A 17336-nucleotide genomic window follows, 5' to 3' on the forward strand; every position below is an offset into this window, starting at 1 on the left:
TCTGTTCCTTGGAGATAATCCCTAGCATATGGCAGGGGTCGGTCCTGGTGCAATACTCCTGCTTGTCCCTGGCTGACTTGAGCAGGCAGAAGAATCCTGAACATCTCTGAGTTACTCTTCCACTTAAGCCACAGTGTGTGTCAGGAAGGGAAGGGATACATGGGGGGATTTTTGGTCCATTCCTCCCCCTCAATGCTGACACTGGTCGTGGTGCAGCAGATGGACCGTGAGGGTAGGGGTGTCACCCCTCAGCCATTTGGGGAGGCATCCTCCCCTCCAACACAGCCCCAGCAGCGTGTCAAAAAGGATTCATTAATGCCTCTTGCAGCAGCACTCGCTCCCCTTCTGTGCTCCATGACCTCTGGCAGCAAGGTCAGAGCACAGCTGTGGCCCGGGAATCGGTGGCACTGCACTGCAGGAGAGAGGTGGCCTAGAGAGAGGGTCCCCTCACCCCAAGTGAGGGACTACGGGGTCAGCTCCGGCTTTCTGTGCCTCGCTGCCCTTCAGATTGGGCCCTGCACCCTCCTACCCTGTCACAAGTGCCTGTCAGGAGACACAAGGGTTAAAATATGCTGGATCTGAGGCTTTTTTTAAAAAAAAAAAAAAAAAAAAAGTAGGTTCTTTTTAGCTGAATCACAAAAAGCAGCTTATCTTTCATCAAAGTTGTACTCTATCTCCACCAAACAACTGCAAGTGTTTCTGTAGCATTTGTTAGACCAACCTGGAATCTTTGTGTGCATTTGGTCTGTGCTCCCCTTCACTGTAGGAAGGTGTCTGTATAAACATATTGGAGTTTGTTTTTACTGTCCTGCAGATTGATCTAAACCCATCTCTCAGCTGAGCAGCTTCTTGGGGATGCATCAGGCAGCCAACCCATTGCAGGGTTCGACAAAAGGCTCAAAATCAATCTTTACAAATACTTCAACGTCAGATTTTGAAATCCGGTTTGTACAAACCCTTGTGCCTGTGTAACTTGATTACGCAAATGCCCGGGGAAAGCAAATACGAGGTTTGAGCGTGGCCAAAACCACCCCATCTTTGAAGGAAAAAAAAATCGAGTGAATATTCATGGGAGAATTGTGCAACGTTTGACGTAGCACTAGGGCTGGTGCGCACCTCGTTTCCCAACAGCCCTGGCACCGGGAGTTGGAGGAACGCTGCTCTTACGGAGGCCCTGGGGCGTGCCTTTTGCTGAAATTTTGGCAGTTTTGATCACAGACGAGCTGCGAGTACACACAAAAAAAAATATTTTTAAAAAATTAAGAAAAAAGAAAGACGGGGCGGCTGTGCGCTGGTGTCCGGGCTGGTCGGAGCCCCCGACTGGTTTCCAGCCCACGCTGCGGCTCCGCGCACGGCCCGGCCCGGCCCGGCCCGGCCCGGCCGCCCCCGCCGGCGCGGGCGGGGCCGCCCTCGGAGCCGCGGGACTCGGCGGCGCCCGGCTCCCCATTGGCCGAACCGGGCGCTCGGCCCCGCCCTCCGCGACGTTCCCCGCGCTCTCATTGGACGGTGCCGCGGGCCCAGCCGTAGCCCCGCCCCTCGCAGCTCGCCGTCCAGTCGGAAAATGGTTGCCGGGCAGGTTGAACGGGCCGCCGGCCAATGGGAGCGCGGCCAGCTGGCGGGCGCGGCGCACGCAGCGCTCCCCCCGTCCCTCAGCGCCGCGGGCGGAGGGAAGGGCGGAGCGGAGGCTGCCGGGGCCCGGCGGGGGTGGCGCTGCCTCCGCCTCCTCCCGCGCCGAGTCCCAGCCCCGGCGAAGGGAGGGAGCCCAGCCGGCTGCGAACGGACGGGGGTTCCTCCGCTGCCGGGTAAGGCGCCGGGCACGGCCGGGGCGGGAGGGCGCGGGGCTGCGGGCAGGGGGAGGGCAGCGGGGGGACGAGCGGGTGGCCGAGGCGGGAGCCCCGACGGGGCGGGGGGGGGCCCTGGCAGGGAGGGGAGTGAGGGCACGGAGGGACAGCGGGGGGACAGGAGGGGACAGGTGGAAGGGTGTGGGGCCCCGGGGAGCCGGGCAGGGAGCGGAGGGCACGGCGGGACGGCGGTGCGGGCACTGCGGCCCCGGGGGAGCCGCGCCGGGCGCGGGGGGAGCGCCCCGAGCGCGGCCGGCGGTGGAAGTTGTTCGCGCAGTTATAATTAGCCCGGCCGGGGTCTGTGCGGGCCGGGAGGAGGAAGGGGGAGGAGTGTAACTTTTCGCAGCTCGGGAAGCCCAAGGTTGTCTCTGGTTACCGCTGCCCACGGCCGCGGGAGGGGCGGGGAGCGGGGGGAGGACGGGCGGCCTCAGGAAGCACCGACGCTCCTTCCACAGAGGCCAAATGGTGGCAGGAGCGCGCGGGAGGGCGGCAGGAAAGGGCTTTCCCCTGGATCCCCGGCGTGTCCATCCCGCCACCCCCGATCGCTGCCGCTCGGTAGCTGCGACCTGTGTGTGTGTGCTGCGGTTACGGTTTTTAATAGCAGGGTTTTGTTTGGCTCAGTAAAACGTGTGTCAGTCCGGGCTGCGAGCAGGTGGATAGGACTTGGCGGGGGGGGGGGGGGGGGGGGGGGGGGGGGGGGGGGGGGGGGGGGGGGGGGGGAAGGGAGGGAAATAAGCTTGGTCTCCTGTATACATTTTGTAGATTAATCTCGCTAATAGATGCAGTTAATTGTTTCTGCCCTAGTTAGGCCTGGAATTTTTCAAACTATGTTGGAACAACTAGTTTTCAAAAACATAGGTAGGAGCCTTTTGCAGTAGTTTTGTGCTTTGTTTTTGATGTGACTGAAATTCTGTAGTTCAGACATCTAACGACAATGTGAAAAATACCATTAATATTGAAATGAATGGTATAATCTCAAAATTCTAAAGTGACCCCTAAACAGGTACTAGGAAGGGAAGACGGGGTGAAAAAATTAATCTACTAGAGATATAATTTGTAGTGATTTACAGCTACTGTGTGTTTTTTATGGTTGTTCTTTTTTACCTAACAGATTGGAAAAACTAAACCTAATAACCTTAACTCTGTACTTCTTCCTGACACTTATCCCAGTGTGAAATCATACGGGGAAGAAGTCATAACCTCAACAGTTACTGTTGCAGGAGTCCTTAAAGTATATAGTAAAGGAATTAAATTTGACAACTTCTTGAATTCAGCTCCTTCTAGCAAAAGATTGTCCTTCTAAAAATGCAACAAACAGTTTTTTTTGTTTTTCCTTTTTAGCTAAGGTGCTAAAGTCTAAAACTTTTCAACATTTTATTTTGCTTATTAGCTTTTTTGGGATTTTTAATGCTATATGACTTCACATTCTAAAACATGTTCTCTTATATTCAGTGTATAGAAAATGCAGTGACTGCACACCTCTCCCTGTGACCTAACAAGTGCACTTTAATGAACCTCAATAGTGACCTTCTGATGTCCTGCTGTTTCAGAGCAAATAGGTTATGAATCTTCATTTGTCTCTTTGTTTGGGGCTTTTTTAATGTACAAATAGCGTGGATTTCTTTATAATGGGAAAGCAGTCAGCTTCGAGGAGGAGGAGGGAGATGTTAATGTGTTTGTTGCTGTGGGTTAGATTTGGCTTTCTTAGGTCACCGGCCTTTTACTGCTGTTTTACTGCATCTTTACAGTTCCGAGGTTCTGTAAGCGGAGGAGCCCTTTGGTAGCATCAGGCTATGAGTTGCTATGTAAGATGAACTGTAGGCATTTACTTGCCCATCTGTCTCAATGTAAGACTGCCTTTCACTATGTATTATTTTCAGATTTGTAAAATAATGTATGAACTCTTGATTTTTGATCGTGAAGGACTGTGTTGACCCGGATAGTACTGATCCTTGCTCTTGTGGTACGTTTTGTGAAGTGGTTTGCTGTAGTTGGGGTCAGGTGTCTGTGTGTGTGTTGTGCACAAACAGGCATGTTAGGTCCAATCCCGGCTCTAGGCTGTTAGCCTGTTTAAGGGCTTTAATTCTTGGAATTAATAACTGTTTAATTCTTCAGGTGGAGGTGAGACCCCAAGAGCATGGATCATGCTATTCCCTCCACATCACCTAGCGTAGTCCATAGTTTGCTGTCACTTCAGCCTTTCCACATTTCCCAGAGCTTCCAACGCCTTGAGCTAATCCATGATTTAATCTGTGTGGTCTCCAGCCAAACTGCAGATGTTGCTTTATCAGGGTTTTGATGGAAACGATGCCACACTGAATATTAGATGCAATCATAGGATACCTTGCCAGCTGTCTTCTCATACTGGTTTTGTTTATGCTGAAAACGAGGAAAGTTAGGGAATTTAATAAAAATTTAACTGCTTTTGCAGCCTGTAAGTGTTAGGGGATAATTCTGCAATGCAGTTCTTCACAGTGCATGGTACTGTCTCCTGATTATCTGAGTTTGGAGGTGATTGCAAATGTAAATTGGTGTTCAGTAACCTGAAGAAGTATCAGTGCAAGATTTTATCCTAAAGCCTAACACTTAGAGGATCAGCATTCTGTAGTACTCATTTATAAAAGATAATTCCCACATTTCGTATCTTCATAGGTGAAACTGTTAGGTTTTTCTTATTTCAGTGTATTCACGAACATCAGTTTTTCTTGCTCATGTTTATCTGTTTCTATAGGATTTAGCACAAATCATTTAAAAAGTTGTATTGAATTGTGTGCTCAATGCTTCTGGTTAAAAAAAATAAAACCACCACACAGCAATGAAACACTCTGGGTTTTTTTGTTTTTCCTCTTAAGTCACATCATCCTACCTCGGTGGATGGCTTGGCCTCTTGGGTAGTTCAAGACTCTTGGATGACCACGCTTTATGCAAAATCCAGAATCTTCCTGCCTGGACTCCTTTCCGTCTTCTGAGGGTAACTTCTTATATGTTTTTATGAAATTGTATCTTATGTGCACAGGCCATGTTCTGATAATCGACTGCAGATGTTATTTGTGGGTTAGAATGGTGAACTGAAAAATATCTTTTAAAAACAGGGTATAGCATATAAAGTGAAGTGCTTAGACTTAGCGAATCATATAAGCTCTCTGGTTTGAGTGTTCTGAATTTGCATTACTGCTTTTTTCTTTTCCATTGTAATGAGGAATTATTATAATTCAACAAAGCATATTGCCATAAGATCACATTTTTCTTGGAAATTTGTTAACTAAGACCTCAATCTCTCAGTGAGATCCACTGTTCAGCTGCTAAAATTGAGTGTTACAGTCGTATCTTTGGAGAAGGCAGCACTTTGGATGTTAAAAGTTGTGTGCTATGAGAGAAAGTTCAAAGTGATGTCTGAAAATTATGTATCTAAATATGCCATACAGCTAGAGTAAATGCATGGTCCTCTATCAGGAAAAGAACCTTTTTTTCTTGATTGCTTTTACTGTTAATGGTCCATTTTTTCTGGTGTTGTGTGGTCATGCCAATTTTTATAGTTAATAAGATATAACTTCCTTTATTAGTGAATCTTCTAGATCACTGTAACCCTAAAATATATGCTAGTGTCATGCAGGTGAATGCATCCAGTATCTCTGTATTTGAAGTAAAGAGATACTGTAAAGAAAACAGATTGAGAACTGTTCAGTTGACTAGAACAGGCTGTGAAATGTTATCACACTTGCAGTTCTAATGATCATTTGCCTGTCCAGTGGAATGCTTTGGTGAAATGGTGGGGGTTCAATTCTTGTTGCTTCCTCTGTGATTCCTTTATGTTCTCACTTAATTACAGTTAAGCTTTACTATGAGAGATTCCAGGTTTAGTAAGTCTTGATCATGTATTAGCTTTTGCCAACTACTATTGCTCCTTAGTTTAAATGATCCCAGGCTCTTCTTGCACTAAAAAGAAAAGGAAAGCCACCCAAAATCCCTGGAAAAAAAAGTCTGCTAAACACGCTGTCATTAAAATGTACACCTGTGAGCTTTACTGGTAAATGTGCAACTAGATACAAAAGTGATAGAGAAGAGTGACAGTGATTTAGTTTGTTTTCTTTTAAGGATGGAAGTTTCTCTACCCAGCGCTGGTACTCCCTGGGCAGCTCTCTCAGCCTCCAGTGTTAGATATCAGCTGCTGAGAATATGGTTCATCTACTGTTGCAAACATTCTGGATTCACTTGTTTAAGCTGTGGAAGGTGCACATCCTAACAGACGAGGTCCTTCTCCAGAGGAAGCTTCTATGCTCTGAAACCTAGTTGCCACAGTTCGTGAAACAAAGCTCTTACCAGTGCTTTGTGTAATAAAATGGGAGTAAGGAATTTAGGAAGATGTCCTTAAGTGCAGGAATTTTCCACATCCCATTAGACATAACAAACGGATTGTGTGGTTTCAAACAGATTGGGGGGCTCAAACTAACTTTGAAATCAAGGTAAAACTTACTCCTGAGTGCTTCATAAGCCTCATTTCAGCTCCTAAAATATTTGTGTATGATACAGGTTTATTCTCTACTTCCACAAATAGGGAGTGACACTGGGTAGGTTATGAATTCCAGATTAATTCTGTGCTAGACTCAGTCTTCCTCTCATTCCTTTCCTGTACTTAATGAATGTTATTCAGCCTAAGCTTATTTTCAAAATGTGGGGAAAATCCTTAGGTGTGGAGGTTTTTCTGTTTTGTTTTTGAGGTTGGTGTGTGTTTGGTTGGTTTAGGGTTTGTTTGTTGTTTTTGTTGGGATTTCTTAAGTCTGAACAGTAGCATATCTTGGTTCTGTGTTCCAGTTGCTTTACTGGTAACAGACATGGGTGTATTATAGGTCAGGATTTTTTATCAAGAAGTTGGCATTAATTCTCCTCTCTTTGAGCAGCTATTTTCTGGTAATTTCTCACCCCTGTGAAGAAGTTGTTTCATAGGAGTTTAGTTATGGGAGTAAGCGGGTAGGACTGCACTCCTCCCTGTATGCACACTTTTAGTCATTTGTGCCTTCTCCAGCAGTTACTCATCCTGGCTAAACTGGGGCAGGGCTGAGGGGGGTGGGGAAGCAGTGGACTTGAATACATTTTTATATATTTGAAAGTGTCTTCAAGTACAAATTAGTTTTTACTTTGGGTGTTTTGTAAAGTGTTTAAGTCCTCCTTCCCTCACTTGCTCTGAATTTTTGCTAGCAGCCAAGATGTGATGTTGTGGGGACCTCCAGCACTTGCTGAGGACACCAGATCAGATGCTCTGTTCTGTGTGGTCTGACAGCTTACTGTGTTATGTAAGTCATGTTCAAGTGATCAGTGCTAAGTCCGGATGGGAGGAAGGGATTTGTGCTCTGTCTGTTCACTGTACCTTCAGCCTTCCCATTTTCTTGTGCAGCTGGGTATTCGTGGATATGCGTGGATAAATATGGCATACAAGTCAATAGCCAGTCCAGCACTTAATTAAAATTATTCATGATGTTGCGTAGCCTAAGCTAAAATGTGTGTCAGGTAGAGAGAGGAAGGGTTATCATTAAAAACAGTATGCAGTATACATCAAATAATTCTGGGAAGTAACCATAACTGTTGGGATGTTTGTCTTCCTTTGCACTTCCTGCAGATAGATGTGTGCTTGTGAGATGTGTCTGTGGAAGAGAGGGGAGAGCAGGATGTCAGGTTATCAGCCAACCTTGGTCAGCCACTAACACTAGTCTACAATCCAGAGAGACTTCTGTCTGTCTTTACTGTTACATGGCTTCTACAGTTATGAGACAAAGGAGACTTTGAAAGGGAATTGCTGAAATTACAATAGCAAGGAGTCTCTAATTTTGATTTTAATACCTAAGTTGCATTACTAAAAACTGGGCAGGCGGCTTTCACTCACGACGTGCTTACATCTCTGCAGAGCTGGTATTTCTGTCCCACAAGAAGAAGTAATATTTCACTTTGAGACAGTCTTGGGCTGAAAAATGCAACAGTGTGGCTGCATGGAAAGGGTCAAGCAAGTCTGAATTTAATGTTCCAAAAAGAAAAGCCAAAAGGGACCACTGTCAATTAAATTATTTTTATCTGTATTGTGAAAGCCAGGTATTTTATTGAAGATCTTGCTATTTAAACATATTATTTAATGGTAAATTAATAACTCCTGTGTAGTTGACTGCAGTGCTTGTTTCATGCATGAAAAGTTCATGTTCACACAATACTAACCATGGCAGTAATGTTTGATATACTCATTATTTTTGAAGCTTTTCCCTGCTGAAAATTTAAGCTTTGTGAGGTTCTGAGTTCTAAACATTGTTTAACTTGCTATTTAGTTCTTCCTCATCTTCCAAAAAAGTTTTTAAGTAGTACTTTGCTCAGATAGGAGTAATTGAAGGTTTTCACGTTCCATTATTCCTTGAGACCGCTTCCAGCTGTACTTCCCAACCATGTGCCAGTGGCAGCTGCGCTGCACTATCAGACCCTGTGACAGATGGAGCTGAAATGGTGGCACGAGCCCTGTATTGTCCACGGCACATAGCAATGTGAATTTTTCTTGGTAGCCTGGAATGTTTCTTCTGAGAAGCTGCGCCCTGGCCAGGCCTGTTTGTTTGGTATTCTGCATGGATTTGCCAACCAGGGACGTGTCTCTTCCCTCCCAAGTTTTTTCAAAACCCCGATGCGGTGTAGGATTACAGTGCATGGATGCTTCTTCCCATCTTAGCAGGGAGGAGTTTCTATGGAATGTCCTCCATGGAGGACTGGAAGAAACTGAGGAATATGCTGTCAGGGGCAGAATTTCTACGTACAGACTTCATTGTAGTTCAATGATGTGGATAGAGAATTTGGTACTCCTAAAATACTGAGTTCACTCTGCTTCCTTGTCTCTGTATGTGCAAGATAATTTTAATTAAAAAAGCATTCTTCCATAAATGGCCTGTGGCTCCATTTGCACTACTATAATGAGAGATGATGAGAAAATGCCAGAAAAAAAGTTACTGAGATGTGTTGTTTCTCATTGTTCCTGGGGTTTTTTTCACAACAAAAGATTCTAAAATAGATCATCTGAACTCAAAAGAAAATTTGGTTGTGGAACTTTTTCAGGCTCCAAGAAAAGGGTAACTTGCAGCTTGCTGCTTTTATAATTGAACAGCGATGTACAGACCTCACATTTGAAGTCGGCATAAACTTTTAATTTTTGTTAAGTTTATTTACTTACAAATTATAGAGTTATCAGATTGGCACATTCCAAAATTCTGTTACTTGATCCTTTTTTTTTTCTTTTTTTTTTTTTTCTTGAGATCAGAGTAGGTTCCTGGAATTGGGCTGGAGTAAGGAAGAGTGCAGTTTCTAGAGACCCTTTGTACTTTGGTGCCCAGATTGTGCTCCTCTGAACTGGCTGTGCTGGTGTGTCAGCCGAGGGAAGGGCTGACACTGTGCAGCAGCCGCTCGTGCTCTGGGCATGGCAGTGTGGGGTTGTGTGTTTTTTTCTCCTTACTACCCAAAATTGAAGTGGGGTGAGCGTTGCATAACTGAATAATGTGATCAGCATCTTCTGTTCCAAAGTAGTGCTGTCAAAGAGAGCATTTGAGAGCGTGAATTTTGGGTTCGGGGTGTGATGTCTACACAGCCCTACGAAGGGACAAGCTACTTAAAAAATACAGAGTAGTTTGTTAAGGATCTGACCCTGTCAGAAATTCTTGTGTTAGAAAGTAAAGCAAAAGGCCTGATAAAATGTAGATTAGCTGGTAACAAAGGGGCTTTGTGTCTTTTGTAGGTCAACAGCTGAGTGTGTTTGACAAGAACTGAAATGTAATGTCTCCTGTAGCAACGATGGCACTAGTCATTTTTAAATCCACTGTACCAGTGGTACTTTGTTTTTAATTAGCCTTTTCCAAATTTTTGTGCAGCCTCTGAAGTCATCTAGCTCCAGGAAGAGAGTTAGGGATCCTTGCAATTAGGGGAAAATCATGTTAAACAGGAGAAATTTTATGCATAAGGTAGTGTTATGTTTGTGTATTTTAACAAAACCATCTTTGACATCTAGAGAGTGGGGACTATGTTAAGTAGAAACATTTTGAAGTTGGAGCAAATTATGTTTCTTGCACTTCATTTTTCTAGTCGAGTGCTGTCATATTTCTAGAATACTCTGGGACAAATTTTATGGAGGAAATTTGAGCAATGAAAAGAAGGGTGTCTGCCTATATGAGCATGAAGTATTTAGTTTAACTAGACTACTGTTTGAATTGAAAAGTTAAACTATTAAGTTGTTTTTGTGAAATTATACATCCTTGCATATAATAGTTTGCTTGCTGTTTAGGCTTGCTCACAGAATTTAAATACTAGCACATTTTTGGGATGTAAGAAATTAACATCATTTATATAATTCAAATTTATAAGAACAGTATGTACTATGTATCTAACAAAGTGTAAATATATATTTTTTAAAAAATATTAGAAGAAGTAAATTATCAAATCCAAGCATTCTGAATGTATGAAATGTCAGAATTACTGTTTCCTGTATAGTTGTAATTTCATTCCTTATGAGTGTGAATTTTGGTTTGCTTTAATTAATGGAGAGGAAAAAAAAATAAAAAATTAAAAGCCTAGTATGCAGTGTATGTGAACAGTGGTACTTAGGGAATAAATAGCCATCTAATAGTAATGTTATGAGGTCGTGCTTTAGGTAGTGCACAACATTTACATGCTACTTAAAATGGAGAGTTAACAATTTAATTCTGAGTTTTCTGTGATTTGCAGGCACTGACTGTCTTCATGATGAGGGTTGGCGTATTTAGCGACAGTTTACTTGTCCTGTATAATTGTGATTTTCCATAGATTATGTAAAAAATTGTAAGTTACTGACAGTGTTGTCAGTAGTTTGAGGATGCCTGACACACACACTGCTTCCCCAGAATACTTTGTTATTATATTTGGTGCCTGAACTTTGTATCCAGATTTATTCTGATTTTGTTAGTCATGGAGTGCTTAGTACTGGCTGGTTCTGTCTGCTCTAAATGGGGTGCTGGAATGAGGGAGCGATACGTGATCAGTGTGGGAAGATGACCTGGGTGAACAGGCACACCACATCCAGACACCTTCTGGTTTTTAAAGAGATTCAGCTGGTGCTGTGGCAGTTTAGCAGAAAACTTCGGATAAATAAACAGACTTCCAAAGTTAAAAATCACAGTGCTGGTGAAATTACCAGTAATTAAAGGTGAGGTTTTGTTGTTGTTGTTTTTGTTCCAAGATTGTTTGTGTTAGTGAACTTTTAAAATAGGCCTGTTAAGTAGAAATGCATTCTCAGGAAAAGTTGAATTTCATCCAGGTATGTCCCTTAAAAAAAAAAAAAAGAAAAGGTACAATTGAGAAGTCTCCAACCTAAACTCCTGTGGCAGCTGTCTGTTTTCTCTTGTGTCTTACTGAGGAGGAGGCACTGCTTGCTTGCTTTCTGTTCCTCTAGAGGAGCCGAGTTCTCCAACAGCCTTGTCGAGGCAGATGGATGCAGCCAGGGAGCCCTGCAGTGCTTCCTGCAAATCTGGAGAAATCCTGAAAGTAAAAGAGGCTTTATCCTGCTGCCTTCTCCTTGTCCCCAAAAGTCTAGCAACAGCCTAGCAGCTGGCAGCTGCGGCCATCAGCTGAGCTGTTGCTGGCAGTAGCCAGTGCTCACATGAAAAGGAAGTTGGGAGGCCCTCGGCAGCATGCAGGGTCTGGATCATTGTGTATGAGGGATCTGCCCTTAATCTGCCACTGGGTGTCTAATTTATGATTGCTTAATTTTTTTTAATTGTTTGGCAGTGCGGTGTCTGTATTCGGGGACACATCAAGATGAATGTAACCAAGATTTTACCAGTGTTTCCTGTGCACAGTTTACTACTATTTCTGTGTTCTGTACAAGTCATTGCATAGTGCTCGTTGTCCCTAATGAAACATTTTAGGTTTGGAATGGTAATTGCAGAGTACACGAGCAGGTATTTATTTGGATTGCCTGTATTTTAGGGGGGGGTGAGTGTACAGTTTTTTGTACCACAGTGTTCTAGACACACCGTATTTCAATGCAAGAGCACACAAAGCAGACTGAAAGCAACTAAATTCTATTTCTTTTCTTTTAACTGTTTACCAAAATTGGTTACTTTTGAATGCCGTTTGATAACCTCCTCCCTAATGTCCTTAGTAGGAAGTCAGTAGCAGTTTGTGAACCAGCAGCCGTGAGCACTGACTGTCGCTGTGTGAGCTCAGTGGCCCAGCCAGATTCCTCACAAATTAGTAAGCTATGGAATGGATATAAGGATCCCGTGGGAGGCCCTGCTATTGGTCTTGCTGGGTGGTTCAACTATAGTCAAACAACTTTTGGTCACCAAAGAAAAAGGAGAAAAATTAGTTCTATGGAGAGTTCTCAGAGACACTGAGCAAGACATTACAAATTACCTTCATTATGTAAAAATGAGTGTTGAAAACCAGCTTTGAAATATTAACTGCTATACCTAGGAACAAATTTTAAAATTAAAATGGTGAAATATTCTGTATAGTTGTTATGATGCTTAGTATCAGCATCTATTTTCTTTCACATATAGACATTTAGATATTTATGAATTTTTGTACACTATATAATTTAAATGGATAAGAGGCCAAAAAGCTCACCTAGTAAAGATTTTAAATAATTAAATTCATATTCTCATAGTGAAGTTAAAAGTAAACCTTAAACACAGAACTTAGAGGCATATAGCTTTTTAAAAAAAAAATTACTCTATTTCTTCCATATTTTCTGTTTAGAAAGAAAAAGTTGCTGTGAAACAATGGCTGGAAAGTACATCTTTTCAATGGAAGTTGTATTGAGCAGGATTTCGTTCTGTCTCTCTCTGTAACATCAGTCTTAAGTTAACCAATACAAGGTTTTCAGAATTGTCTGAAGAGGTGATAGTCTTGCCCAAGGTTAATTCACAATTTCTCTCTTCCAGGTTCATGTTGGGGAGAGGTCTAAAGCGCAAGCTGAGTGACTATGAGGAGAACATGGCTGGTCTCTCGAGTGCCTTTGATTCCAGTCGAAGTCTGCCATATCCACTTAAGAGGCAGTTGGTGCTCAACATGTGCCTCACAAAGTTACAGACGTACAAAATGCTGGTGGAACCCAACTTGCACCGCTCTGTCCTCATCGCCAACACCGTGCGGCAAATTCAAGAGGAAATGAGACAAGAGAGTAACCAGCAGCCAGTGAACATCTGCCCTGGCATTGCTCCTAGTTCTCACAGCTACACAGGGATGGAGTCATCTGGGATTTCTCTTCAGTTGCCTTCAGGTATTAGCCAGCAAGAGTCCAGCTGTTGCGACTTGAGGTCTGTAGAAGACCCGATTGAAAACAGCCTGCTGATAGTTTCGGATGATGACATGTCGTCTGCCATTTCATCTATTTTGAAGGATTTAGACTTTGTAGAAGATATAAGCCCACCTACTTGTCTGGTTCCTACTGGAGATGACCAGCCAAAGTTTCCAGAGAATGCTGGTCTGAAACTAGAAGATGATAGGCAGGATTTGAAGGGAGCTGAATGTGTGTTTGGTTCCTTTGAGATTTCAAATTCAACTAGTTACTTGAAGGATTTGGCAATAGATGACATTTTTGAAGATATTGACACTTCAATGTATGATTCAGACTTCTGTTGCCCTCCACTGATGCCACCCAGATCACCATCTCTTGTTACAGAAGAACCATTGAAAAACTTTCCATCTTGTAATTCTTCTTCAGCGAGCAACATTCAGATATGTAGAACAGATCTCAGTGAGCTGGACCACATCATGGAAATTCTGGTTGGATCCTGATACTTGTTTTTACCCAAAGATACTTTTTAACTGCCACTTTCATTTGGTTTCAGGATAAAAGCCACTGGAAAAGTTGTAAAGAATTCATTAAGACACAAACTAAATAACAATTTGTCTGTAGTAGGATTTTCTAAATAATTCCAAAACTTAAAAACCAAAAAAGTGGCAGATTTTTTTTAAAAAAAAGAAATATTTATTTATCAGAACTGTGCAATCATCATTTTCCTTCCAGGGTGTATGTGGAACAATAGGCACATACCCTCCTCACCCCTCATGCCTCTTTCAATAAACTTTTTTATGTGCAATTTTTAATTTGACGGAAGAATTTACATGCAAAGCAGATTTCATATGAGATGATCTTTTACAAAGCCTCCACTTTATTTTTAATATCAGAGTCTATGCCAAGTTGGCATCCGTCAAGTTGCAGAGTTAGATCGTGTGGATTGCAGGCACGTTACTAGAGATGGGTATATTTTAAAAATGAGACACGCTTTGCTTTCTTTTGGTCAGAAAAGCAGATCAAGACACTTACCAACAAAGTCTCTTGCATTTTCTAAAGCATTCAGAACTATTTATTTTTGTAAATTTTATAGTCTTTCTACATTTTACTACGTTATTTCATCATAGTTCAAAATATAATGGACTTCTAGTTGGATGTGTTTAGCACTACCTCTGAGCTGAAATGCTTTAACTCTTTCCAGTGCTTCATCTAAGACTGCAGATCTTTTTGTTTCTTTTTTTTTTTTTTTTCTGGGGGAAAGTACTTCCTAACGCATTGAGCTGATCCTTTGACAGTGACCTAGCTGATTTGTGAAATCAAGGGTATTCAATGTTTAAAAACTTTTAAGTATTTACAAATGTAATTTATATGTAGATTGTGCAATTTAACATTTTTCTGTCAGTATTATGTGCTTAGATTTTGAATAATCTTGGCGTTCTTTAAATTAAAACTTACTATGTACAGGTAGCTTTTTATTCTGTTTTGGAAAACACTGTCCTCCAACCCTGCTTTCACTACAATGTTTTAAGATGATTTTTTATGTGCAATATTATTTAAAAAGATACACGTTTTGTATACCTGGCATTGCGGGAAAAACGCTTCAAAACTTAAAAACCTCTAGCACCTTTTGGAGGATACTCAGAGAGTCAACCATTTCTGTGTCCTTTAAGAAACAAAGCTGAGAACACTTGTTGCGACACGAGTGCTCACTGCTCTGAGTGCTCCTGGAACACCCGAGGCTGAGTCAGTGCCGATGACTCAGTCCTGCCGCGCAGCTGCGTCCGGGAGAGCTCCGGGTCCGACCGCGGGGATGCGGCACCGGGGCCACCTGGGCCTTGGAACCATCGTGCTGCTGCCCCAGCCCGTGCTGGGGAAGGAGGGACACGTGTGGCAGGTGTGTGAATAAGGATATAAAAACACACTCATGAGCTGAAGACAAGATTTGCAGTGAGAGCTGTTTTTCCACGAGACAGTTTGGATACCGTGTCTCAGCCTGAACTGAGGTCTGTGTCCACCCCTGCTACCATCTTCTGAATTACACACTTGCACATTACTTTTTTGGTTTGGGTTGTTTGTCTTTTTCTCTCCTTGTTTTGTTTTTTTTTTCTTTTTTTAATGATAAAACTTCTACTTTGTTCTTGAAAGCTGCAGCACCTGTCTTGAAAAATTGCAGTTTTAAAAACTTTGCTTTGGTTTGTTTGTATTTTTGGGGTTTTTTGTTGTTCTGCTGAGACTTTTCACGAACGGAGCATCGGCAGAGGAAAAAAATGTTGCCTCTATGTTGCATCTCACAGAAGTTGAAATCCTGGCCCTACTGAAGGGGCCAGGGTGTCACCTGGTATTTCTAGTCTTAACTGATGCTGTGGCACACCTACCTTGTGCAAAGATCTTCATTTTTTACTGTGACTCTCTTGGTTAACAGTTAGCTGCCGATATCATTTGGTATCCCAAGCCAATGGAGAACCATTTCAGGTCACATCCTTTGCAGCCATCGAGGTTGTTTAGCAACCGAAGGGTATAAGTGTATTTATATGCATATATTGTATTGATTCTAATATAAAACTTCTGATCTAAAGTATTTTGAATTGCTGGATAAAGGGATTTGTTTGAAGAGTGTATAAATAGTTCTTGAAGAGGTACAGCTTCAGAATGTACACAGATTGTGCATTGTGTATAGACTACTCTGGCTTTTCCTCAGCCTCTACTTTTGTATTAAAAAATGACTGAATAAATCCTTGAAATATTAAGGGCCTTCTGCACTGTGATGAAACAGAGTTGTGGTTAAAAAAGTCCTTAAATTCAGTGATGAGGGAAAAAATAAAAAGACTGCATCTAATTTCTTTTTGCATTAAAAAATACGGAGTGTTACTATGCAGTAAAGATATTTTGGTATGAAAACTGTATCATGTAGCAAATAGTGAACACCTAATAAATCCACTTACCTTGCAGCACCTACTGAAACAGAACGGAAGACAACTCGCTTTTCAACATTTACAGACTAAAGATTTTTGTATACTGCAGAGAAAGATTAAATTGTTGGTAGATGTTTTTTATCAACAATTCAAAATGGAATTTTTGTTCAAGTCCTTGCTACAAAGCTCTGTTTCTAATTGGTTGCTTGTGTCACAGTGCCAAGACCATGAGCTGGTGTGTAATGCAGTTCGGTTATGTATGGAATTATGTGCAAAGGGAAGTTTAATTTTTAAATATGCACAAACTAATTTTAAAATCCTTCCATGTAAAATGAAGTTAGAGGCTAGTTGTGGTGGACCTATTTATTGTATGTTTGGAAATAAAAGCCACAGTTTTGCAGTTTAACCATTTCTATTGTGAAACCTTTGGTCTTTGAGTGTTTTAAAAACAAAACAAACGTTGCACCTTGCCACCCTTTCTTTGAGCTCCCACTCACAGCGATATAACATTTTCCCTAGGGTTTTGTATCTTTTTTGCTTCTCTGCACCCTCTCCCTGCTCTTTCTCCCCAGAGGTTCTAAACCTGTATGGAAATCACACAGGCCAGGCACCGTAACAGGGTTCCACTTGAGGTTTCCACATAACCTGAAGGATAAGGATTCCCTTAGGGAAGCACCACAGCTCAAGGTGGATGATTCCAAAGACAGAGCCGGAACACTGAAATTCCTGGGCAGTTATGCAATAAAAATAATTCAGACCAATGATAATATTAAGGTCTGGGGTCTTCGTGCTTTTTACTCATTTGGTTTCACTGCTAAGTGGCCCTTGTCTTGCACAGCATCGCAGCTTCCCAGCCTGTAGTTTGGAGTTTGTCATGTTCTAATAACATTGTTACAGTAGGCTTTGTGTACTTTAGCTATTAATATTTAAGTCCTGCTTTGTCTGCTCTGGCTGTTATTAGCTCTGAGTTTTGACTAATTCCTTCTCCATCGCATACTTTTGTGCGTCCCCACCAAACAAGGGATGGCCCACAGAGCGTTTTTCCAACCAGTGGGGCGGGAGGGGGGATTCCTGTTGGGAGCAGGTGACAGCACTTAGCTGTCCCCTGGGCTTTGTCTTGACTGCCCTGTGTAGTCTTCCCAGCCCCTGCAGTTCTTAGTGTCCCCTCAGGGGTTGCCGAGCTTGAAAGCAAGTGTCAGATACGAGTGTCCTTGATGCACATACTGTTGACACTTAAGCCTTGTGTGCTTGTCAGGCTGGGACAAAAACCCTGCCACTCTGGGCTAGCAAAAGGCT

At 42.6% G+C, this 17336-nt stretch overlaps 1 protein-coding gene across 8 annotated transcripts; it reads left to right on the forward strand.

Moving 5' to 3' along the window:
- The first annotated feature begins 1694 nt into the window (after window positions 1–1694).
- LOC114062719 (SERTA domain-containing protein 2-like) lies at window positions 1695–16452 on the forward strand. Of its 8 annotated transcripts, none has more exons than XM_027894463.1 (4): window positions 1710–1802; window positions 3590–3688; window positions 4694–4822; window positions 12773–16452. In XM_027894463.1, exons 3-4 carry the CDS (start codon window positions 4764–4766, stop codon window positions 13626–13628), a joined length of 915 nt encoding a protein of 304 aa, XP_027750264.1. In that variant the 5' UTR covers window positions 1710–1802; window positions 3590–3688; window positions 4694–4763; the 3' UTR covers window positions 13629–16452. The 8 variants fall into 8 exon arrangements, with proteins under 8 accessions (XP_027750261.1, XP_027750264.1, XP_027750259.1 ...); XM_027894458.1 differs by lacking the exon at window positions 3590–3688 and adding an exon at window positions 3722–3804 and having other exon boundaries at window positions 1720–1802; XM_027894462.1 differs by lacking the exon at window positions 1710–1802 and adding an exon at window positions 3191–3400.
- Window positions 16453–17336: the final 884 nt, after the last annotated feature.

This window comes from Empidonax traillii, unplaced genomic scaffold, assembly GCF_003031625.1.
Source record: "Empidonax traillii isolate 1590-97213 ecotype Southwest subspecies unplaced genomic scaffold, ASM303162v1 scaffold428:size834259, whole genome shotgun sequence".
In the NCBI taxonomy this organism is placed as follows: domain Eukaryota; kingdom Metazoa; phylum Chordata; class Aves; order Passeriformes; family Tyrannidae; genus Empidonax; species Empidonax traillii.

Excerpts from the sequence above, each read along its gene's own strand:
- LOC114062719 (XM_027894460.1), top strand. The coding sequence starts at position 4,764 with ATGCAAAATCCAGAATCTTCCTGCCTGGACTCCTTTCCGTCTTCTGAG. Across the intron at positions 4,823-12,772 it reads TCTTCTGAGGGTAACTTCTT|GTTCATGTTGGGGAGAGGTC; the intron begins ATATGTTTTTAT and ends TCTCTCTTCCAG.